General features: G+C 41.7%; 1 protein-coding gene across 4 annotated transcripts in view; it reads left to right on the top strand.

Moving 5' to 3' along the window:
- Nucleotides 1–26035, top strand: part of LOC112160825 (golgin subfamily B member 1) — a 71458-nt gene that overhangs the window by 20137 nt on the left and 25286 nt on the right. For 3 of the 4 annotated variants that reach the window (XM_036217228.1, XM_024295649.2, XM_036217232.1), the window contains exons 7-10: nt 5254–5360; nt 6391–6514; nt 23847–23980; nt 24477–24586. In XM_036217228.1, the coding sequence (XP_036073121.1) occupies nt 5254–5360; nt 6391–6514; nt 23847–23980; nt 24477–24586 (475 nt within the window). The remainder of the gene's footprint in view (nt 1–5253; nt 5361–6390; nt 6515–23846; nt 23981–24476; nt 24587–26035) is intronic. The other variant, XM_036217229.1, reaches the window with a different exon arrangement.

Below are 26035 nucleotides of genomic sequence, written 5' to 3' on the forward strand. Positions count from 1 at the left end.
ACCAACCTGGAAGCTACAGGAAGGAGAAACTGGCAAAAAAGATGCAGAGTTATAAAGTAATAATGTGTTTGACAAAAACCACAGAGATATTGGCAAAAAAGCCAATTTTTATTGGTAAAATCTACCAAAGTGTATAAAAATAATTTCCCAGACATTTAAGAATGGACTTCCTGAAACGATTTCCTCTGTCAGACTCTGCAGTGTTTTGTTTTGAGACCATAGATCAGGGGCCCGTTTCAAAAAGCAGGTTTTGTTGAAACTCTGAGTTTGTGAACTCCAAATTCAGGAAAACTCTGAGTTTTCAGTTTCAGAAACAGAGATAACTTAAACCAGTGAAAGTGGGTCGAACCAAACCCGTTTCAAGGCGAATCACGTGATCGTAAATCAGGCCCGATCACGTGTTTGATGACTCGATCAAAATCGGACAACAGAGTCCGATAAGGATCGAATATTTCATTTATTCTTATTATGATCAGAGCTTTATATTTCAATCTTATTATTCTGGATAAATACTCCTCTGGAAATCTGCATGTCATAAACAGATAACAAAATGTTATTCCTGGAAAACACAGCAGTTCAAGCAGAAGACTAATGTAAACAGTTCAATCAAGCTAACTAGATGATCACAGATTCGGACTTCCGGGATCAATAACTCTTTTAAAAATGCTTTAAATTGACATCAAGTGTCTCTATTGGTTTGTCCTAACACAAACAACAACCTCTAAAGGCATTTCAACAGGAAAAGTTTTGTTTCCTTTTAATGTTAAGCTCTTCGTGCTGCAGACAGATGGCTAATCAACAGCTGCTAACTGCTACATGCTAGCGCCTTGATTTAGCTCCTTAGGACCCGAGCTGTCCTTTGATATACCTGTTTTATTTATCTGAAAGAGAAATAAAACTTAAGAAAATTAACTACTCTGATAATTAAACCGAAAATGTGATGTCTTAAGAGCTTAAAAAAGAAGCACATAATCTTAAAAAAAAAAAAAAAAACAATAAATAAAAACTAATAATGATATCAGCTATTCATGAGCACTCATCATCAAATTAATATTAAAACAAAGTCATAATTTATTTTTAAGAATTTTAAATGAGGACAGGAATCACATTTGGTCAAAAATGTTCAATAGCTCTAAAGATGTTAAAGCTAAAGTCACTAAATTTTCTGGCATGACTAATTATCACTTATATAACAAGAACATTTTTTTTTCTTAGTTTATATTTGCTCTCTTTTTACTAGTTTATTAAAGCTACTTCACAGAACTGTTGTATTTAAGTTTTTAATGATAAAAAAAGGTTAATGAAATATAAATACGGGTCTACACAAATCTGTTTATTTAATTTGTTTTAAATGTGTTACAAAAGTATCAGATCAGGACTCGGTATCGGAAAATCCACAAAATCCAATTACTCGGAATCGGATTGGCCCCAAAAAACCTGATCGGGACATCCCTACTTAGAGTTAATCACTATGTTAACTGAGTCTGTGAACGTAACCTGGTCTGGAGCAGGTTTCCTTCAGGAAACTTAGAGTTCTCTGCTGTCTCCGCCCCTTCTTAAAGTGAAGGAAGTTCATATAGAACTTTCTCATTAACATTTGAGAACATTTACGTCACGTTTCCACCACGCAGAAACCAAAACAGCATGTCCATTCATAGAGGATCATGTAGAGGAGGAGGCTGATTAATCCAGAGGGAATGTTATTTATGTAAGGAGGGGATTTTGAGGACACGAGTCAATTGTCTGCCGTTTCCCAATTCATTTTTATTTGAGCTATAACGTTTTCCAGGGACTCATTAATAATAATACTGAGTTTTCTTTTAATCCTTTTAAACCCTTAACAACGGAAATATTTAAATCTTAAACACTGGAGATGCCTGTCAAAGCGTCTAGCGTGGTGCAGGTGTGTTAGGTTTAAACAACCTGAAACATTTCTCTGAAAGGAAGACAAGAGAGGGGTCAGTTCTTAAATCAGATTTTACTTGCACAAGGAGAACAGACAGAGAATGTTCAAACCAGTCTCCACTCCGCTCTGAAGATCTTGGTTCAGGGTTTTCATATTTATAACCTTTCAGGGGCGGTCTTATTTTATTTACATTTGCTGCTCTCAAGGTGTGGAAGGAAAAACAGCCTCAAACTGGTTCTACTATCATCAATGTCTTAGTTCAATGCAATAGGTCGGCGTCAGCATCTTTGAGTATCTGTAATGTGTCAGCCTCCAGACAGCCTTCAGCCTAGGATGACTGCAACCTTCCAGATACCAGCTGAGCACGACCTCAAATGAGCAGAAAGAGAAAAAAGGTTAAAAATCATACAAAGCAAATATGAGAGTAATGAATGTACAACACTATAAAGGTGGCAAGCTAAATGTTAGTAAGGTGATTTACACGCCTGCCTGCCATTGTGAAGAAGGGTGTTTCAGTCCCGGCATCGTCAAAGTTTAATTAAGAAAAAAAAAAAAACTTTTCAGTGAATGTTATTGAATTCTTGATAATTAAAATGAAATAAATACTTATTTGAACATATTCCTGGCAGCTACAGTGTTTCTTTTTTGCGTACGGTGATATTCGTGTCTGTGTGTGTATGTGGTGGTGGTGGGGTTTATCAAAAACTGTCATTCATGCAATTGCGGAGATTACTGGTTAAATTATTGACAGATCAAAAAGCATTCCTTACTTAACAAGTGACAGAATGACCTTCCTGATATTATTTAGTTCTTCTCCTGAACTGAAATGATTCAAATGTAGACGTACGCATTAACTCTGCAGATATTTTCTCTCTGTTTAGCTGCTGCAGATGTGTTGCTATTCTTGATGAAAATGTGCTTGTAGTCGGCATATGCTTGTAGGAACACATCAATTTCTGTCACCAGAAGTATGAAGCCCTAAAGGCGTTTGTTCTCGTTGCCATGGGGAATCTGCTGTCTTTGCTCCAGATCAGGGCTTTTCATGGTCTCGACGCTCACACCTTATTCTGGTTCCAACAACTTCAAGTTGATTGAATCGACTCTTCAGCTATTCTTAAACCAAAAACTCTAAGTTTGTGAATTTTGAGTCTGTGGACTCTGAGTTCAGGTTTGAACTCTAAATTTGTTTAACCTGCTTCTTGAAACAGGCCCCAGGGGTGTCAAACTCAATCGCACAGGGGGGCAAAATCCACATTACACTTTAGGTCACGGGTCGAACAAGATAAACATTTATTGAACTCTTAAAAAAAAACAAATTGTTAAAGCATTTAAAGCGTACATTTTTAACATAACTATGAATAAAAACAGACAGGAATATTATTCCAGAATAAATGAACTTAAACCTTAAATAACTTTCAATATTTTACTTTCCATAAAATATATATTTTTTCAAAATGATGCAAGTTATAAATGAGCGCAAGTTAACATCGGGCCTTTAATAAATATAAAAAAATGCTCTAGAGGGCTAGATAGAATTACCCAGGGGGCTGGATCTGGCTCTCCGGGCCTTGACTTTGACACTTGTGCCATAGAGACATTTTCAGTGGAAGATTCCACATCCTAGTCCAGAGGTCAGCAACCTTTAACAGTAAAAGAGCCATTTGGGTCCGTTTTCTACTGATCAAAACCTAGAAGGAGCCATATAGTCTTACTTTGGTCTTTAAGAAATTTGGATTTGCATTCATGACCTTCTTTTTTTATAACAATGTCTATTTTTTGACACGAACAAAAGCAAAAAATAAATAAAAAGGAACTTGCATCCCTCAAGATGTATTTTTTTTTTAGTTTGGCAGAAGCTCAAATACTTTATTTTTAAAATAAAATGTGCTCTGTGCCAAACAGGATCATCTCAGTGCAGCTCTGGACAGCTATTATCCACCGTTGTGCAACGTAAGATAATATGTGCTTTTAACTCATAAAAGATCAAACTTTTTTAGCAAAGTTTTGCTTTGCCTATAAAATCTGTTCTTTCTGGAGGTAGAGCTGAGCAAACAAGACGTCTTCAGGTCAACAGGGATGTAAAAACCTACATAGTTTATCATCTATGTGAACCTCAGACATCAATTTATACATTTAACTCATCTAAATTAAATAAATGCCAATTAAGTAATCCTCACTTAAAAAAATACTATTATTTAATTTTTCTTCAGCCAGAGAACCATTAAGGAGATATAAAAGAGGCCCAAGCCTGGAGCTTCAGGTTGCAGCCCTCTGTCCTAGTCTAACAACAGTGGAAGAAAAACAAAGTGACTAATAATCTGTCTTGCTAGTAATTTTTTTTTATTTCTTTCATAGAACTCAGAGAAAAAGGGGCATATGTTGTGGAAGAAAGTAGTTATACACAAGCGTTCCCAAACTTGTGGCCTGCCCAACATATTTTCTATGTCATTAATACAATCTTTGCCAAACTATTTTTTCATCTGCTCCTGATTCACAAAGATTTGAATAAAGAAATACTCAGAAATGCAATTTTAATCTTAATTTCTTCATAGACATCCTCCATCATCATGAAAGTACAGCAAGAAGTTGTTGAAAGTGATAAAAAAATATTAGTATCAACAGAAAAGGAAAGATAGTGGAATACTGAACTGGCCGTAGAAAGAGAATGATGCAGAATGTCAGAGGTTTGGAAACTCATGCTGCTGCTGCTCCTCGCATCAGCAAACATGTGGATGAAAGTGTGTGAACCCTGAAGCTGTTCCTGTCGGTCTTCTAACTTTGCTTTTATACTGACTCCACAGCTGATTAACCCCCCCCCCCCGCACGCACATGAAGTCAGCCTCTTGTCACAGAACCGATGGGAACTTGTTTGGCTTCAAACACTGTGCTGCTTGCATCCTTTGCTGCTAAACAAACCCAAGCAATCCCATCAGCGGCCTTTTTGTCTTCCGTCTTGTCCGATCTCTGTCACATGTCTTGAGTGCTGCTCTCTGATGCAATCAAACACGCCTCTGACCACATCGCTGCTTCTGAACGTTTCTCAGGTCCACCTACTACTCAGTCCTAGTGGAAGTGTCTCCACCCTGAGTCTCTGTCTGTGCCTCCTTGTTCTTGCTGTCTCCCATGTTGTGTTAGAAGTTTTTCAGTGTTGAAAGTCTCCTCCATCACCAGGACCATCATGTCATTCTTCTTTCATCTGCCCTCCACCTCTGAAATCCTGTCATCGTCTTTTTTTACTTCTCATTCTCATTCATAAACACCTCCTCAATTCACAATACCCCCCACCCCTTCCTGTGGCACAAAACTGATTGAGGATGACTGGTTCTTTCCTGGCTGCTCCGATCCAGCTCTGACCACTCGGCAGCAGGAGTTGGAGGAGGAGCTGGCTCACACTCGGGGGCTTGGACAACATGGAGCCAGGAAGCTGGCGGCGCCATCCGGGGGAAGCCTTCAGGTGGGTAGAGCTCTTCCTTCACAGAGGAAAATACTTTTTTATTGTATTTTTACTGGAACATTCAATAGAAATGACATGAAACTGAGTTCTGGTGAAGACCAGCGACTCAATTCTAAACGAATCGGATTCTCCACCTCGATTCTGACAGAAAAGGTATGTGAGAAGGACTTCTAAATGGGATTAATGTCAGTGTTGTCCTTAAAACTCTTAAATTCATCTATAATGACAGAGTATATTTTAAATAGTGCTATAATGCGATTAATTTTTTGTGCAATTTATTGTGATCTGTAAAATATTTGATTTGAATCACAATATTTTTAACCTAATAACTGCTGTTAAAAGCTTAATTTTGAGGTAATTTCTGTAAGTTTGTGACAGTGTGTTGCAGTAAAAGGTCAAAATAAATCTAAAAATGTGGCTTTATTATTATAAATGACTTCCAACCTTTACTTTGACACCACCAAGGGGTCATTTTTTTTCCATCTTAAATAAATAACAAAATTAAAAAAAATAAAACATCAGGTCCAGAGTGTCAAATTTACCACATTAAAAATAGTAAAACCACTTTTATGAGCAATCCAAAAATATTGAACCCAAACTTCTAATTAATACCATAATTCAAATGTTGATAAATCTTATTCCACAGTTTACTACAACAGCAAGACAGTAGAAAACACAATGAGATGATTTGATAGCTTCCCTCTAACCTGTTTGAATTATATTTGATTATTTTGATGATTTTGATGAAGCAGAAAAGAAATAGAGAAGAGAATCTAAAGGTGCATTCACACCGAACACGAATAGTGTGGTGGAGGCGGCCAGTGTTAGTCAATGGTACAGGTGCGCTCTGATTCAAATTGAAGCCCTGCGGTTTTTGGAGCCAGCAGGTACTTCCTGCTGTTTGGGCTGCCGGGGTCAGGGGATTGTGTGTCACTTGGTCCAGTTCTCATATACAGTTAATACTCTGAACAAATGAACAATTCCCTGAAAGGGGGCCAGCCTGCTTTGATTGTTTTGCTCCCACCTGCAGGATGATTTCCAGTTTGATGGACAGACCCCCTTCTTGGACCCACAGAGCCCCTCTGAGAACACGCCCCATATGGAGGGAGAGAACATGGGAGGTTGGTGGCCCGAGTACAGTACCCCCGACACAGGTGTGGGACCTAGACAGTTTTTACCGGCATGCACTCGGTGGTATGCACACATTGTCTGTTCCACTCATGACACTATTTATTTGTGTTTCCTGCATAAGGCCCATTTTGTGGATTGGATCTGCCACTTTCTTTATGGGGGCCACAGTTGCACTCACATCTCTGCTTGTGAACTCCGTGTCTGGGTCACAAGTGTATTTATGTTGTTTTCCACATTCATCCATTCAAAGTCTTTCACAAGTGCATGCTGGTTGAGCTGCCTAGTGTTCTTTTTGCAGTCAGTGAGTTCAGCTCATCACTGTGGGTAAGAAAACGCTCCTCTGGGTTCGTAAGTTTCTGTTCGGTTGCTTGCATGCAGTGCTAAGTTCTTCCTTCTTCTTGTGGTGCCCATTGTCTAACGTTTACCATAAAACCACAAAAAAAATTACCTCAACCATCTTTGGAATCCACTCATCCATCAGTGCTCTCCCAAATAAAGTTAGGTAAAATAATACACAGAAATTTGGCATTCTGTCTTTTTTGGATCAAAATACAACAGACTTAATTGTATTGTGATTCCTTTTTCCTATGTCTGTTTCTCCTCATGTGAAGCTCTTCTTAGAAACAGGTTTTGGACTCTCAACCTTTAAATATTCATGACTGTCTAGATCAGGGTTAGGCAACTTCAGACCTCGAGGGCCACATTCCTGCATGTTTTCCAACATATGTTGCTCTGGCATGTTCTAATTGGCTGGACACACCTGAACCAGGTAATCAGTCATGACATGGCTTGGAGATGTGGAAATTATGCACATACCGCGGCACTGAAGGCTTGGAGTTGCCTATGCCTGGTCTAGATTCATGACTGTCCATCACCCAAGCTGAGGTCACTGAGGTAGTCAAAGAGCTCCTCAGTGGCAAGGCTGTGGGGTGGATGAGGTTTGCCCCAAGTACCTCAAGTCTCTGGATGCTGTGGGAGTGTCTTGGTTGACTTGTGTCTGCATCATTGAAGGGAACTGTACCACTGGATTAGCAAACAGGCGTGATTGTTCCCCTTTTCAAGAAGGGGGACCAGAGGGTGTCTTCCAACTACCGGGCAATCACACTCCTCAGCCTTCCTGGGAAAGTGTATACCAGGGTACTGGAGAAGAGAGTCCGTCCGATAGTCGAACCTCAGATCCAGGAACAGCAGTGCTGATTCCTTCCTTGTGGACCAGCTCTACACCCTCTTCAGGGTGCTGGAGGGTTCGTGGGAGTTCATATGTGTTTTGTGGATTTGGAGAAGGCGTTCGACCGCGTTCCCCGTGGTGTCCTGTGGAGGGTGCTCTGGGGAGCCTTACTGAGGGCTGTTCGGTCTCTATATGCAGGAGCTTTGTTCGCAAAGCCGGCAGTAAATCAGACCTGTTTCGGTGCATGTTGGATTCCAGCAGGGCTGCCCTTTATCACTGATTCTGTTCATAGTCCTTATGGACAGAATTTCTAGGTGGAGCCAGGGGTCAAGTTCATGCTTGTTGGTAAGGGAACAGATCCACCCGCTTTTCTGCTTGGGAATGACACCGTAGAGCCCGTGAAGAACTTTGTTTATCTGAGGTCCAATGTGGCAGATAATGGAGATCTTAAACCAGATATTCTCCGCAGGAGAGCCCTGGCAGCCTCTGCTTTGCAGTCTCTCCAGACACCACTTTGGCAGCATAAATCCATCTCACGCAAGATGAAGAGGAGCCATTTTAGGTGGCTCGGGCATCTGATGCGGATGCCTCCTGGACGCCTCCCTGGAGAGGTGTTTGGGTCATATCCCACTGGGTGAAGGACCCGGGGAAGACCCAGGAACCGCTGGTGAGACTACGTCTCTCGGCTGGTCTGGAACACCTCGGGGTCTCCCCAGAGGAGCTGGAAGAAGTGACTGGAGAGAGTCTGTCCATGTTTGCTTAGACTGCTACCCCCCAAATCTGAGTCCCTGATTGTGTACTCCTCTCCATCAGCAGGAGACCGATGGAGAGGAATACACATCAGTGAAGGGCTTTCATGAGAGATGCATCTGAATCCTCTCTTTAAACTCATCCACTGACTTTTATAATGCAGTAATTTCTTATTGTTGTTACTTGAACTGTTCATCTGCTTTTAGTTTGATATGGATTTGAAACAAATTTCTAAAAAGAAACTTCTGCTTTTATCTGTTATTTTCCACCTTTACTCAAATGATCTCTGCAAAGCATCAGAGTGCAAAAGCACTGCTCTCCATCTTCTTGCATCAGTTTTCTCATTTTTCACCATAAAGGAAGTCATGTTTGGATATTCTGTGTGCTGGCATTAGAAGTATGCTTCAGAAATGCTGAATCTCCTTCAGAGTTTCTTGTCAGGATCACTGCTTCATCCTGGATATAGACAGCTCAGCGGTGAAATAAGTAAGGGATAATACCCGACGAAGTGTGCGTTATGAGAAATTAACACACGACGCGGAGGCCTAAACCGTCCGATACGAAGCCTCCGTAGTTGTCTCCGGAGGCAACTACGGAGGCAACTACGGAGGCAACCGTCCGACGCGAAGCGAAGGACGGTTGAGAGGAATATAAATGCTGGTCGCTACAATAAGTTAAATAAAGCATCAGTTCAGAGAGAAAGTTTATCCATTACTGCTTGTTTTGTCCAGACGAAGCCTGCGCAGTGATATCGAACGTTTGGTCTGTCTGACCGGAACTTCTTTTTTAGGTGTGCGTTATTACTGTGCATTATCACTTTTTAATCCACACCCAGCAGCCAATCAGAATCGAGTATTCACCCAGACCATGGTATAAACTGAGAATAGTCTTCACTTTTAAAGGGAGCATAATATGATTTTCTTAAGTCTTTCAGCGTGAACAATATACATATATATGATCATATATTACCTACTACCAGATGCAAACCGGGTCTGAACTCGGCACCAGACGCGGTACCAGACGCGAACCAGGACCGGATGGGGCACCGAACCGGTTCCGGCTTGCAGCCCGGAAGTTTGGGACCCGTGATTTAAGGGGAGCAGCCCGCGTTTTGGGGGGCGATGAGTTTGAGACACCAAAAAAGTCAAAGAGTGAAGCGGAGGGATCCCGGATGAGACGGCCCGGGAACGAGGATGTGAAGCAAGAAAGCAGAGAGAGAGAGAGAGAGAGAGAGAGAGTTGTAAAACACTTTTAATATTGAGCAGCATTTTACAAATGAAATATTACATCAACAGAGAATGAAATAAGCCAGGGAAAAACAAACAATTCAAAACTTAAAAAATTCAACACCAATGAGTCTCTGCTAACAGAACATAAAGCATTTTTAAAAGCCCAGATTTTTTCAAACTCAGAAACAGAATTAGTAAGTTTATAAAATCTGAACTCCACCCCCAAACGCCTCCTGAAGAGAAACGAAACATTGTCCGACCCGGTCCTCTGGTTCCGGTTTTTCTGGGACCTCCAAACAGCCAACTTGGCTTTAGCCGAGAAGACATTAAGTAGTGTATGCACACTCTTTTTCCTAGCCTGGTATTTCGGGCCGTAAATTAAACAAAACAAAACACCTGAAGAAAAGAAAAAAGACCTGTCAGATGCTGACATTAAACAAACAAATGGACCACGACTCACTGATCCCATCGCACCTATCCCCCGTGCCCCTGTTTGTGGCTATGATTCCATGTACCACCCTCCACTGGTGGTCACTTGCCCGCTTTTCAACAGGAGCTTTGTACAGGGATCTCCAACAACCCCTCCGGGAAGACCCGGTTCCTAAAAAAACACTCCATCCCAATACTCTGACGTCTTTAAGGGAGCGCATGTTAGACACCTTGACGGACACAAGGTAGAGGGCCTTCTTTTCCATAGTCTCCAAATTCCCAAGCTGTGGGGGCGTCCAGGACAGCAGCTTATTTCCATCCTCTCCCCTCGTGTCGCAGAATGGACAGACGTGCAAGGGGGGAAAAGGAAAATCCATACCCATTGGGAAACGACTGTAGGATCCCTCACAAAGCTTTGCAGGCTCTCAGGTAGAGACTGGCAGACCCCATCCACTATTCTCTGCAGCATTCTGGTGGAATGAACACCTGCAGCCGCAGTGAGCTCAGAAGTGGGTGTCCTCAGGAGATGGCCGAGCTTCACACAGCCATACTCCCTCAGTTTAAAACCTATGGTTGCAGAAGACAAAGATCGTGAGGAGAGGAGCCAACTGCAAAACAGCGGTTCTTCAAACAGGCACAGTCCAGGAGATAAAACAGCACCTCTCTTGCAAGCCAGGAGTCTCCAAGTCTGCAGGACGGACTGATAGAATGACGAAACTCCTGTCAGATACAGGAGTGCATGTTGGACCAGAAACAGAGGCTTGTCATACCCCAGGTTACCGGATTTCCTCAGCAGCACATGGGCAGTATTCGTCCATGGCGCATCTAGATTGTAGAGGAGGTGCTGAACGGTCCTCAGTCTAAAAGCCGCCACACGTGAGCAGATGTCAACCAGTCCCTGTCCACCTCATCGACTGGAAGGTAGAGGACAGCAGACCTCAGCCAGTGGTGATCAGTTCAAAACAAATCCACCAAAGTCTTCTGGATTGCGGAAATGAAGCTCGCAGGAGGCGGCAGCATGACCAGTCTATGCCAGAGCATGGAGGCAACCAAATTATTGCCAACAAGAGTTTGACCCCGGTAGGAAAGCTGTGGTAGCAGGTACAGTCTGGAACACAATCGCTCCATGACACCCTCCCAATTCTGGTTTAGGTAATCATCCGTGCCCAAAAACCCTCCCAAAAAATGTATGCCCTCAGTGACCCAAGCGATGTCTCCTGGAAAAATTGGCAACGGCACCCAGTGCCCCAAACGCAAAGCAGTGCTCTTCTCCCAATTAACTTTAGCCGAGGACGCTTTCTGATATACACTCAGACGGTTACAGCGAAGGTCAACATCTTTCTGATAGTGCACAAAAACTGAGATGTCATCGGCATAAGCAGAAACCACGATAGATGGCCTGTGAGGGAGCCCGGGCAGAATGAACCCCGTCATCTTAGTTTAATGAGCAAAGGTTCTATCGAAATGGTATAAAGTTGACCTGAAAGAGGACATCCCTGTCGAATACCTCTCTGAACCATCACGGGACAACTCAGCCTCTCACCGAGCTTAACCAAACAAAGCCCATCTATACAAAAGACTTAAAAGTGAAATAAAACCCTCCCCGAAACCAAAAGCTTTCAAAGTGGAAAATAAATAAGTATGGTCAACCCGGTCAAAAGCTTTCTCCTGATCCAGAGAGATCAGCCCGGCATTAACACCATATGACTTGCAAATATCAAACACATCACTCACAACAAAAAGGTTATCCATAATGGTGTGATCTGGCACACTGTAGGATTTATCAGTGTGAATAATTTGTTCCAGAAACTTCTTCAACCAATTGGATAAAACTTTTGAAAGCAACTTAGAGTCTGTACATAATAAGGCAAGTGGTCTCCAGTTCTTGAGCAAAGTCAAATCTCCTTTTTTAGGCAGGAGAGAAAGAGCAGCGTGACGACAGGAAGAAGGCAGCACGCCAGTCCTTGAACAGTCCTCCAGAAAATCCGGGCTGAGGCACTTCCAGAAACGCTTGTAAAAGTCTGATGGCAAACCGTCCAGCCCCGGAGACTTCCCAGGTGTCATCTGATGCATCAGACGCCGTAAGCTCATCCAGCATGATAGGAGAATCCAGCTCATCTCTGTCTCTCTCGCTTAGCCTTGGAAGCCCATCCAGCAGCTGGTCCACACAGTCATGGTCACACTCCTGCTCCTTGAAGAGGGTGTTGTAGAAATCCACCGCATGGGCCCTCATAGTAACCGGGTCTATGGTGATTCTCCCATCAGAGAGGCGAAGGCAGACCATTTGTTTCTTTTGAGAGACGGATCTCTCCAGATTAAAGAAAAAGGATGTGGGAGCATCCATGTCTCTAACAGTGGTGAAACGGGCTCTAACCAATGCCCCCTTTGCTCTCTCTCTCAAAAAAGGAACTCAGTTCATTCCTTTCCTGTTTCAGAACCTGCTCACATGAAATGGAAGGGGTTGCTCTACTCATCTCAAGGCTGGAAATTTCTTTCTCTAAAGCAGAGATGGCTTTTTTAACAGTGACAGTAGCATGACTTGAATATTGCTGACAGAACACCCGTATTTGTGCTTTTCCCACCTTAGAAACATCCTCAGAAACACTTAAACCTTCCCCTTGACTTCCAACATCATCTTCCTGCCCAACTAAACCCTGCTGGACTGTGCCAGAGTCACCCAAATCATTTCCAGCAGCATCGGTGGAGCTTTGAGTGAACTCTGGAGTGGCCACAGGAGCAGCAGAGGAGCTGCAGCCCTCCCCAGGGTCAGTAACAGCGGGTCCCCCCCGCTCTTCCCCTCTCCCCTCTCCTGTGTCCGGGACGTCGACCCCCGACTCTCCTCCTCCCCCGTGGTCTGCGCTACCAGACCGCTGATCAGCTGATTTGTGTGGACAGGGCACTGCGCTTATGCCCGGTGTCTCCACACTGAAAGCATTTCAAACTCCCGGTGCTAGCGTAGAGCATGTACTGTCTGTCCCTGTGTTTGACCCTGAAGGAAAAATCGGTGCTCTGCTCCGGGGAGCTCAGAAACATGAACACCTGTCGGCGAAATGACTGAATGTGCTTCAGTTTGTCCCTCTTACAACCGTGCCCGACGGTGTGGAACCCGCTGGCAAGTTTCCCGTAGTTCTGCAGCTCCCGGCTCAACGCCTCGTTAGGAATAAAGAAGGGGAACCCCCGAAATTATGACCCGCACAGAAGGCTCAGTTTCTCCCCTTATCCAGTGATGATCAGCAAAAAAACTTTCATTTTAGATGCAGTATACTGTATATCTTCGAGATGTGTCCTGTCTTCAATGACTTTCAGCGCAAATAGGTGTTTCTTATTTTAGACGCGTAGCTCCTTTAGACCCCCGGCCCCCCCAACCCCTGGTCTGTGTGTGTTGTGGAGCAGTATAGCGAGGGCCAGGCCTACTATAGGCAGATATATCGTATATGGATCCATCTTTGAAGAAGTTTGGATTATTTTCGTGGAAGAAATGCAGACATGGTGCCACAGACTACAATGACGCCAAGAAATGGACCAGCCACACGCAGCGGCAGGCGGAGCTTCAGGAATTGAGCCGTTTTACTTCCGGGTATGAAAAAGCTCACAGAATATAACTAATATTTCATAAATAATTTGTTTTTTACTGATCCAAAGGTAATATATGATCTTATGTATACATATAGTTCCCTCTGAAAGGCTTAAGAGAATCATGGTAGGGCCCCTTTAAGGTGCAGCAAACACATTAGAACTTAAACTGCTTGTGTGGCGACAGAAGTTTGACTAATGCCGTTATTCCAAAGAACTGAGTTTGAGTCCCAATATTGCTTTGCCTTATTTTTTAAATATATTGTTGCATCTCACTATAGGCACAAAGAATACATGATTTTAAAACATGTCTTTAAAAAATGACTAAAACAACAATTACTGTATTAAACCAAGGGTTTAATAAACGAGATTTGTGTTAACTATGTATTACTAAAAAATAAACTCATGTCTATAAAGAAAATGCATTATAATGACGTTTACAGAATTATCCTGATGTTTTTGATTAATATGCAACAGGATTTCAAATGGTGGAGTTGAACCCATTTCCTTCTGATGAAAATCTTCTTCAGGTTCCGCTTCAGGGTCATCAAGGAATGGCAGGGTGAAATTGAACCTCCTTACCAAAAGAGGAAAAATACCCCGAAAGATAATATAACAGAAGGGAAAGTTGACGTCCAAACCTTCTAGAATGGGGAAGAAAATGGTACCAAAACAGAAATTAAAAAAAAAAACTACTCCAGGATTATGTAAAGACAGCGAAGCGGGGCAGCACGCGGAAGCTAACGCTAGCTCTGCTGCGGCTAACCAGCCGAAGAGAGGCTTCAAAATGCCAAAGAAGTGCTAGCTGAAATGCTAAAAACACAAGAGCAACTCCGAGCAAAGCTAAGAGATCAGGAGAGCCGCTCCAGGAGAGAAAATGTGTGAATTTATGGGATTCTTGAAGAAGCAGAAGGAAGTCAGACAGCGATGATCCTCTTCATGGAGAAGCTGCTAAAAGAAAACCTCGATATCGCCACAACAACAGATATGAAGATAGAATGAGCGCACCGGGCTCTCGCGCCGCGACCACCACCTGAAGCACCACCCTGATCCATCTTGGTCAAGTTCCTGAGCTTCAGAATGAAGGAAGAAGTGATTCGGCTGACATGGCAAAAAAGGGGCTTTATGTTTGAAAATAAGAGGATCATCTTGAACCACGACTACGTGCCGGAAATCCTGAACAGAAGAAGAGAATACACTGAGGCTCGGAGAGTTCTAAAAGAACACAAGATCCGGTTTTAGACCCTCTTCCCGGCTCGACTGAGGGTTTTTTATGAGGATGGTACAACAACTTATGAGACTGTGGAAGAGGCGACGGAAGACATAAGGAGACGAGGCATGCCAGTGACGGTGATCACACAACCTACATCCCTCCTGGGAAAGATTAAACAGGGGGCGTGGCAACAGGTGAAGAGCAGGCGGACAACCAGAGCCAGGAAGACATCGAGCTACAGGAAAAAGCTGCAAGTATTCATGTGCCCAGAAGAAGAGAACACTGGCTGAAAGTTATCCTGCCGGTCTGAACGAAATTACTCCTCTGGTAACAGGGTTTGATGATAATCATGAAGAGGGTGGGGAAGGGGAAAAAAATGCCAAACTTCAGTCTTTAAATGAAAGGTATAGTCAGGGAGGGTAATGGTAAGTGACCAAGTAAAACATGACTGCTGTCACCGAGGAGGGCCCTCTGGCCTCTAACAGGGTGAGAAACTATCCCTCGAACTTGAAACGGGTCAGTGGAAAGAACTTAAGGGTGGAGGTGGGAATAGATGGAAAGTGTTTTTTGTTCACACTGTTTGGGACATTTTTTTGTTCTTCTGTTTGGTTATTGTGTTGCAAAGCATGTATATACAGCTTGGTTTTGAGAAAAGTGCAACATTGAATCTACTACAAAAAGTGAATGCAGACAAGACCTGTTGAAATTCTTTCATTTAATGTAAATGGGATTTTAAATCCCATCAAAAGGAGAAAGATTTTATAAAAATTAAAGAAGGAAAAAGCCCAGGTAGCATTTCTTCAGGAAACTCACTTGAGCCAGCTTAAACACATTAAATTAAAAAAGAAGGGCTTTCAGCATGTTTTCTCTTCATGTTACAAAAACGGACATAGGAGAGGGGCTGCAATATTAATATCCAATACACTCAATTATGAACACATATCAGAAATGCAGGATGTGGAGGGTCGCTTTATAAAAATCACAGCAAAAATAGAAGGGTTTGAAGCAACATTTATGAATGTCTATGCTCCTGGAAGTAACTGACCTCTCCATAAACACATTTTGATTTAATGGTGAACGAATGAAGGGGTCGTGATATGTGGAGATTTTAACATTAGGTTCAACCTGAAACTAGATGCATCAGGGCTGACCCCTCATGAAACCACAATAACTAACCCTTCTTTCTGTCTGTGGGGTTCAGATTACTCCAACCACATATTGATGTGCGATTCCTTCCATGACAAATGTGGACAAAGGTGGACAGGATTTTATGTCTGCCATGGACATTAGTGAAACTGAAAAATTAGTGATAAAAAAAAAAGTTCAGCACACCGTCTTGTTGGGTCCAGATGACCCCACTTTTAATGTAAACAAGCCAAAGAGAGTGGAAGGGGGAAGATAAAATCCTTAATGCTGGAACTAGGTATAATATATGTTTTGAGGGATTTGTACTCCAGAAGCAGAGACTACATTTATTATTCCCATCCACATTCAGTCTACTCGAGAATTGACTATTTTTTAATGTTCAGTAATGATAGATTCAGAATGAGAGACTGTACAATAAAGACAATCGATCTGTCTGACCACACCCCAATTGCGTTGTCAATAAACTCAGAGAAAAAATATAGGAAAAAAACTCAAACATACTCAATGATCCCAAAATTAAAGACCAACTGAAAAAAGAAATCCAAGAATTTTTAGAACTTAATGATTCTAGTGACGTGGCTCAAACAATTATATGGGATACGTTGAAAGCAGTAATAAGAGGTAAAATTATTTCAATCACCTCTCACTTAAAAAGGCCAAGGGAGCAGAAATTAGTAGATCTACAGGGAAGGTTAAAACGGCTAATAATAACTAATAGCAAATATATTATTACAATCATAAAAGAAGAAATTAAAAAGATACAAAGAGAAATTGATGACATTTATACTCAAGACACACAAAAGAAAATAACTTTTTTTTTAAAACAAAAATATTATGAAATTGGCAGCAAATCAACAAAACTATTAGCATACAAATTCAGAAAACAAAGAGAAGAAAATACCATCCATAAAATAAAAAATCCAAACTAAAAAAGTAGAAAGTAAACTGGAAAAAATTCAAGAGAGTTTTGAAATGTACTACCAGGCCCTATACTCACAACCTCAAGCTCCAAATGAGACAAAGATTGAAGCCTTTCTAAAAACATTAAATATGCCAAAGCTAACAGAATCGCGAAAAAAATTAACACAACCAATAACAAATAAGGAATTTCAACTAGCCATTTCTAAATTAAGGGCAGGGAAATCACCTGGTTCAGATGGATACAACGCTAAGTGGTATAAGATCCTTCGACAAGAATTATCCCCTCTTCTGCTGAACACTTTTAATTGGGTCATACAAAAAGGTGAAATTCCCCCGTCATGGAGCAATGCGATCACCTCAGTCATTCCCAAAGAGGGCAAGGATAAGCAAGACTGTAGCAATGACAGGCCTATAAGTGTTCTCAACATAGATTAAATGATTCACATCAGTGTTAGCTCGAAGATTGGAAAATGTTCTGCCCGACCTAATACATTTGGACCAAACCGGTTTTATAAAGCAAAGACAAACCTTCGATAATATAAGAAGATCACTGAATGTACTGGAGCAAACAATTAGTGATTAAAAAAAAGGGGCTATGATAGTGGGACTGGACGCGGAGAAGGCATTCGATTCGGTCAGATGGTTATTTCTTTATAAAATTTTGGAAAAATTTGGATTTAACAACAATTTTATAGCAATGATTAAGACTCTGTATAATAAACCAAAGGCCAGCATGAAGATTAATTCGGGTATTTCAGATTACTTCACCCCGGAGAGAGGAACAAGACAGGGCTGCCCAATCTCCCCCCTCTTGTTCGCCTTATATATTGAACCTCTTGGTCAATTCTATTTGACAAAGTAAATCAGTAAAAGGTGTCAGTGTAGAGATGGGGGAACAAAAAGTGACTATGTTTGCAGATGACATTTTGATTTTTCTAGAAGACCCTGAAAATTAATTCACAGAATTGATGGCATTGTTAACTGAATTTGGAACGCTATCGGGCTACAAACTCAACATAGGAAAAACACAGGTATTGACATTAAAGCACAGGGCCCCTGATGCCCTACAATGTAAATATAAACTCAACTGGGGTGCAGACTCATTAAAATATTTAGGGATTATCCTTATAAAGGACATGTCTAAATTATATAAAGAAAATTAAAAACCTTTATATTTAAGTATAAAATCTGATTTGCACTGATGGAACCTTATTCCCTTCCTTAGCCTAACTCCAAGAATAATCAGTTAAACTGAACATCCTCCCACAGCTTCTATATTTGTTTAGGACTTTACCAATAGAGGTGAGTGACACCCAGTTTAGGGAGTGGGATAAATGGATATCTCGTTTCATATGGCAAGGAAAGAAACCTAGAATTTGTTTTTTGGTATTATAGTTAAGAAAAGAAAATGGGGGAGCAACGCTCCCATTCTTGAAATATTATTATTATGCCTCACAACTAATCCCAATGCTACATTGGTGTAACCCAGATCATGAAGCAAATTGGAAAGCAATAGAATTTAGAATAACCACCAAATCTTCTTTACAGGCTGCAATAGCAGATAAAAGATTAGCTGATCAACTGGATAACCCAAATCCAGCGGTAAATAATACATTCAAAATATGGCAGAAAGTGATAAAGATGTGCGAAATCGGAGGCATGCTGAAAGTCTTTAGGTGGTGCGCATATGATACAGACTTCCAACCCAATGAGCATGATAAAAGATTTAAATCCTGAATAAATAAAGGGTTAACTACATACCTCTTATTCACACACAAAGGTACACTACTGAGTTTTCAATCCCTGAGTACTAAATATGATCTACAGCTGACAGATTTTTTCAGGTTCCTACAAATCCGAGATTGTTTGAATAAACAATTCACATTTACCAATTTATTGTTAAATGAAACCAACTTCTTAAAAATCTTAGAATGTGTTTATAATTCAAATATAAAAAAACAATTTCAATTTTTTTTACAATGCACTACTAGATGCAAAACAGTCAACACTCTATACTTAAAGGAAAAATGGGAGAGGGAAGCTGGCATTAACATTTCTGAAGAGGTCTAGAAAGAAATATGCTCATCACAGTGGTCTTCAACAAATTAATCAGTGTAGGAAACACTGCTGGAAAAATGTTATAAGGTATTTCAAAACTCCTCTCCAGGGTAAATATGAATATGTAAATCGGGAGTGTTGGAGGCGATGTGGTTCCACGGCCCCGGGTCTTTATCATGTGTTTTGGGACTGTCCTGAGTTGAATACACATTGGAGAGATGTTCATATCTGGCTAAAATCTGTGTTTGAGACCCAGATTCCATTTGATTTTGTTAACCTTTACCTGGGCCATGTTACAGCTCTAGATCATAGGACATAAAAAAATTGCTTGAGGTTCTTCTAGCTGCAAGTAAAAAAACTATAACAAGAAAGTGGAAGAACCAAGCTCCACCAATATTAGGTAACTGGTTAAACACTATATATGAAATTTTTAAAGTGGAAAAATTGCATACACACTTAAAATTCAAAAGGGAATTTTTTTTTTATCAAATTCATTAAACGCATATCCCCATATAGAGCGGGCTTTGAATGAGCTATGGTATCTACAGTATCTACTATCTACTTCATGACTGAATGAAATGTTTTCACACTTTACCCAAATTATAATTGAAATATTTTTTAAAAACTATAAGTGTACACACCCTTGTTTCTGTTTATTTATTTATTTTTCTTTTTTCTTTTCTTCTTTACTTATTTTTGATGTTCTTCCCTCAACTTGGCTTGTTATCTTTTTGGAACTTATAGACAACAAAAAAGAATGCCTGAAAAGAATTGCCTGAAAAACTTGTATAATGAACACTGTAAAGCTGTTGTACATTGAATCTTTTTCAAATAAAAAAAGATATTAAAAAATAAAGAAAATCTTTTTCGTTTCCTTTGGGCTTTTCCCTTCATGGCTCGCCACAACAAATCAGTTTCCTCCATCTAAGCCTGTCTTCAGCATCCTCCACTCTAACACCAGCCACCTTCATGTCTTCATTCACTGCATCCATAAACCTCCTCTTTGGTCTTCCTCTAGACCTCTTTCCTGGCAGCTCTAGACTCAGCATCCTTCTACCAATATATTCACTGTCTCTCCTCTGAACATGTCCAAACCATCTCAGTCTGGCCTCTCTGACTTTATCTCCAAAACCTCTAACATGTGCTGTCCCTCTGATGTATTCATTCCTGATCCTATCCATCCTGGTCACTCCCAAAGAGAACCTCAGCATCTTCATCTCTGCTACCTCCAGCTCTGCTTCCTGTCTTTTCTTCAGTCCCACTGTTTCTAGTCCAAACAACATGGCTGGTCTCACCACAGTCTTGTACACCTTTCCTTTCATTTGTGCTGAAACTCTTCTGTCACACATCACACCTGACACTTTTCTCCACCCATTCCAACCTGCTTGCACTCTCCTCTTCACTTCTTTTCCACACTCTCCATTACTCTGTACTGTTGACCCTAAATACTTAAACTCCTCCACCTTCTTTATCTCTTCTCCCTGTAACCTCACTCTTCCACTCTGGTTCCTCTCATTCACACACATGTACTCTGTCTTACTGCGGCTAACCTTCATTCCTCTCCTTTCCAGGGCAAACCTCCACCTCTCTAACTCCACCTCCACCTGTTCCCTGCTCTCACTACAAATCACAATATCATCTGCAAACATCATAGTCCATGGTGATTCCTGTCTAACCTCATCCGTCAGTCTGTCCATCACCATTGCAAACAGGAAGGGGCTCAGAGCTGATCCCTGATGTAATCCCACCTCCACCTTGAACTCCTCTGTCACCCCTACAGCACACCTCACCACTGTCTTACAGCCCTCATACATGTCCTGCACTGCTCGGACATACTTCTCTGTCACTCCAGACTTCCTCATACAATACCATAGTTCCTCTCTGGGCACTCTGTCATAAGCTTTCTCCAGATCTACAAAGACACAGTGGAGCTCTCTCTGACCTTCTCTGTACTTCTCTATCAACATCCTCAAAGCAAATGTTGCATCTGTAGTGCTCTTTCTTGGCATGAAACCATACTGCTGCTCACAAATGTTCACTTCTGCTCTTAGTCTGGCTTCCACTACTCTTTCCCACACCTTCATTGTATGGCTCATCAGCTTTATTCCTCTGTAGTTACCACAACTCTGCACATCTCCCTTATTCTTAAAAATGGGCACCATCACACTTCTCCTCCATTCCTCAGGCATCTTCTCACCACCTAAGATCCTGTTGAACAACCCGGTCAAAAACTCCACTGCCATCTCTCCTAGACACTTCCATACCTCCACAGGTATATCATCAGGACCAAGAGCCTTTCCACTCTTCATCCTCTTCAAAGCCCCTCTCACTTCACCTTTACTAATCTTTCTTACTTCCTGCTCCACAACCGTCACCTCTTCTACTCTTTGTTCTCTCTCATTCTCTTCATTCATCAACTCTTCAAAGTATTCTTTCCATCTTTCCATTACACCACTGACACCTGTCACCACATTACCATTCCTATCCTTGATCACCCTAACCTGCTGCATGTCCTTCCCATCTCGATCTCTCTGCCTTGCTAGTCTGTACAGGTCAGTCTCTCCCTCCTTACTACCCAACCTAGCGTACAAGTCATCATAAGCTCTTTGTTTGGCCTTTGACACCTCTACTTTCACCTTACGCTGCATCTCCCTGTACTCCTGTCTACTCTCCTCAGTCCTCTCAGTGTCCCACTTCTTCTTAGCTAGTCTCTTACTCCGTATACACTCCTGCACCTCCTCATTCCACCACCAAGTCTCCTTATCAACTCTCTTTCCTGATGACACACCAAGTACACTCCTACCTGTCTCCCTGATCACATTAGCTGTAGTTATCCAGTCATCTGGGAGTACCTCCTGACCACCCAGAGCCTGTTTCAACTGTTTCTTAAAAGTCATGCAACAATCCTCTTTTTTCAGCTTCCACCAGTTTGTCCTCTTCTCTGCCTTTGCCCTCTCTTTCTTCATCTTCTTCACCACCAGAGTCATTCTACACACCACCATCCTGTGCTGTCTGGAAACACTCTCACCAACCACTACTTTACAGTCACTGATCTCCTTCAGATTACACCGTCTACACAAGATGTAGTCTATCTGTGTGCTTCTACCTCCACTCTTATAGGTCACTCTATGTTCCTGTCTCTTCTCAAAGAATGTATTCACTATCGCCATTTCCATCTTTTTTGCAAAATCAACCACCATCTGTCCTTCTACATTCCTCTCCTGGATACCAAACCTGCCCATCACCTCCTCATCACCTCGGTTTCCTGCACCAACATGACCATTGAAATCTGCACCAATGACAACTCTCTCATTTCCAGGGATGCTCATCATCACTTCATCAAGATCCAACCAGAACTTCTCCTTCTCTTCCAGCTCACATCCTACCTGTGGGGCATACCCACTAACAACATTGAACATGACACCCTCCATTTCTATCTTCAGACTCATCACTCTATCTGACACTCTTTTTACCTCCACAACACTCCTAACAAACTCCTCCTTTAGGATAACTCCTACTCCATTTCTCTTCCCATCTCCACCATGATAGAACAACTTGAACCCTGCTCCTAAACTTCTAGCCTTGCTACCTTTCCACCTGGTCTCCTGGACACACAGTATGTCTACCTTTCTCCTCTACATCATGTCCACTAACTCTCTACCCCTTCCTGTCATAGTTCCAACATTCAAAGTCTCAACACTCGTGACTTTCCTTTTTTCTCTTCTGCCTCCTCCTCTCCTTCTTCCACCAACAGTAGTCCAATTTCCACCGGCACCCCGTCGGTGAACAGCACCGATGGCGGTCGTTGTTAACCCGGGCCTCGACCAATCCGGTATGGATTTCGTAGGTCTGATTCGCATATTTGATTTGACAAGATTTTACGTCGGATGCCCTTCCTGACACAACCCTCTGTATTTATCCGGGCTTGGGACCGGCACAATGAGACCCTGGCTTGGGCCCCCTCGTGGCTACATTTCCTTCTGATGAAAATAAATTCTGTTATCACTAAAGATTGAGTCATCCATGGATTTTTCAAAAATTTTAAACAGAAATCAAGAGTTTCTGCAGTAACACTTTGTTGGTACCAAACATTGATGACCACAAAAAGAGATTTTTTTTTTTGTTTTTTTTTTTTATCATCTTCTACAAAGAAAGCATGTTGGCTGTTTTAATATTTTAAATAGTTCTTATAAAGTACTATTAAATAACTAATAACTAATTAATTACAAGTGACAAAAATACACATCATAAATAATTAAAAAATAAAAACTTAAAAGAATAAATAGCTAAATAGAACATTGAATTAAGTAAATAAAAGCAACAAAAAATATATATTTTGAAACAAAAAACTAAACCAAATATAAACTTTAAAGTAAACCAAAAAAAAGATGTTCTAAAAAAGATCAAAAAGAGATGGATAAGCAGACAGACTTTTGATCAGCTCAGACGAGGAAGTGAAGATCTTCATGAACCAAACCTCCTCTACCCCCTATATACTCGGAAATGCAAAAAAAAAATGATTTCTTATTACATTTGTTCTCTTTTATAAGAAAAAAAAGCCACACTGACACGTTAAAAACTCAAACAGGATTTTCATCGGAGGGGGACTTTAAACATTTTAGGGGCTTGGGAGGATTTTACACCCCAACCACTCAGTATACCCAAACTTGCCCCCCCAATATTCTGTTTGCACCCTCAACAGGGACTGGCTAGATCCAGCCCTGCCGGCGACGCCTTAGATGTTAAAGGGTTAAGCTGCCACCACCAAACAAATAAAATCCTGTTTTTAATGAATGAAATACCTCAAAGTCCATCAGTGTTGGTATCGTTCATGATTATTGACCTGCTTTTTCCCCTGACGGCTCCAGGTGGCCTGCGGTCTTTGGTGGAGGAGCTGGAGCTAGAAAGGAACCAACTGCAGGAGCAGATTTTGAGTCTGGAGGAGCACTGCCAAGACCTGGAGGATCGCCTGCAGCTGCAGGCCCGAATTGAAGCCCTGCAGGTAGATTTCCTCACTGTGAAAACGTGACACACAGACTGACGAGTGATGTTTGTTTGCATGTTCTGATATGCGTTCTGGGGTTTTGTAACAAGTCCTTCTAACACAGGTGACGTTTGATATAGATGAGGATGAGCAGCCATGTTGGGTCTCTCAGGTTGGTTGGGTCGCTCATGTTGGTGTGCGCTGGAGAGCACCTCTGGCGGTGACAGCTAACGGTGTTGTGTGCCTGTTTAACTCAAACATTTGCAGCGCAGAGCTCTGCCGCAAACCCACTGGGTCAGTCAGTCGTCAATATGCGGCAAAATCGCTTGTATTGCCTGGACCCTGTAAGGTCTCATCACATGAAGATCACATGACCTTCTTACCATGCAAACAGGTGTCTGATGATGCTGTCCTCCTGCGGTCGGCCGTGTTTTTGTGTCGTTTTTCTCTGTCCTCTGCTTTAAGGAGCAGATTCCTTCATGTGGATGTTCGTTTTTTTTTTTCACCACTGCAGCATGAATCAGAGAAACTCCAGACCCAGCTTGCCAGTGTTCGGAGCCAGCAGAGCAGAGAAGCCGAGAAGCACCAGCTCCTGGTGAACAGCCTGACAGAGCAGCTCAAAGGGTGAGGTGTTGATGCGCTAACCGCTTCTCCATCCAGACCTCAGATTGCAGAGAAGTTGGCCAAGTTGTTGCCTGCTGGTCAAAGTCCTGCTGGTTCAGGAGTCAATGATGATTTAAAAGTGAAAAATTGGGATTGTCTTCTGAGGAGGGGGAATGTTTAAACAAGACTTGAAGTCCCCCCTATTACCATTTTTTTTTTATTTTAAAAAAGCATTCCCAGTGGGTTTTTAATTATGATTGTTGATTGATTGTTTATTTAAGACAGGGACAGCATATATTAATAAAACATTTAAAATGCAAATATATAAAATTATAGCTTTTTAGGTTAATTTCCATCTTTAGTCCCTATTGAAATGGTATATGGTCTCTAGTAAAAGGACTAGTTAAATCAATACAGAAAGGATAACAGAAGTCAGACAACAGCAGAAACAGAAATAACAGATTGAGTTGTGAGTACAAAAACACAACAGCAAATTCATAAAACACAAAAACAACAACTAAGAAAAAAGTAGAAAAAACAGACAAAAATATGAAATAGGTAAACAGATGTGATGTCATGGTTCAAGATAAGATAAGATAAGATAAAGATACTTTATTGATCCCTGCCAGGGAAATGTGCACGTTGCAGCAGCACTGTGTACAGACTCATTAAAAAAAAGCAACCAGACAGACAAAAAACAGTGAATATTAAAAAAATAGAAATTAAGAAAATTAAGGGAGAACCAAACTTTTAACAGCTTTCCAGAAAGACATCCAGTGGGTTTATCTGCGGCACAAGGCTGATGACTTATATAGTCCGATAGAACGAGGCAGGAAAGATCTCCTGTAGCGGTTGGTGTGGCAGCGAAGTTGCCTTAACCTCTTAGAAAAGACACTACGCGCAGGATGAAGAGGGTGCTGAGGATTATCCATGATGGATACGAGTTTGTTCAAGGTCCTCCTCTCCATCACTGCTTCAAAAGTTTCCATTTTGCATCCAAGTACAGAGCCAGCTTTTCTAATAAGTTTGTTCCGCTTCTTCGTGTCACTGGCAGCTATGCTACCCCCCCAGCAGACCACAGCGAAGAATAACGTGCTGGCCACAACAGACTGGTAAAAAATTTCCAGCATCTTGCTGCACACGTTGAAGGACCTTAGTTTCCTCAGGAAGTAGAGTCTGCTGCAGGCCTTCTTGTACATAGCTGTGCCGTTCTTCTTCCAGCTCAGTCTGTTGTCAATGACTACTCCCAGGTATTTGTATTCCTCCACCTCTGCCACATCCCTGCCTGAGATGCTGAGGGGCTGGAGAGACGAACCTCTGAAGATGACATGTCTCTGAGTTGTACTGGAAGTCACTGGTGTACAAAGTGAAAAGGAAGGGTGAGAGAACGGTGCCTTGTGGGACTCCAAACCTACTGACCACCATGTCGGACATGACACTTCCTAGCCGGACAAACTGTGGCTTGTCTGA

This window comes from Oryzias melastigma, linkage group LG3, assembly GCF_002922805.2.
Source record: "Oryzias melastigma strain HK-1 linkage group LG3, ASM292280v2, whole genome shotgun sequence".
NCBI lineage: Eukaryota > Metazoa > Chordata > Actinopteri > Beloniformes > Adrianichthyidae > Oryzias > Oryzias melastigma.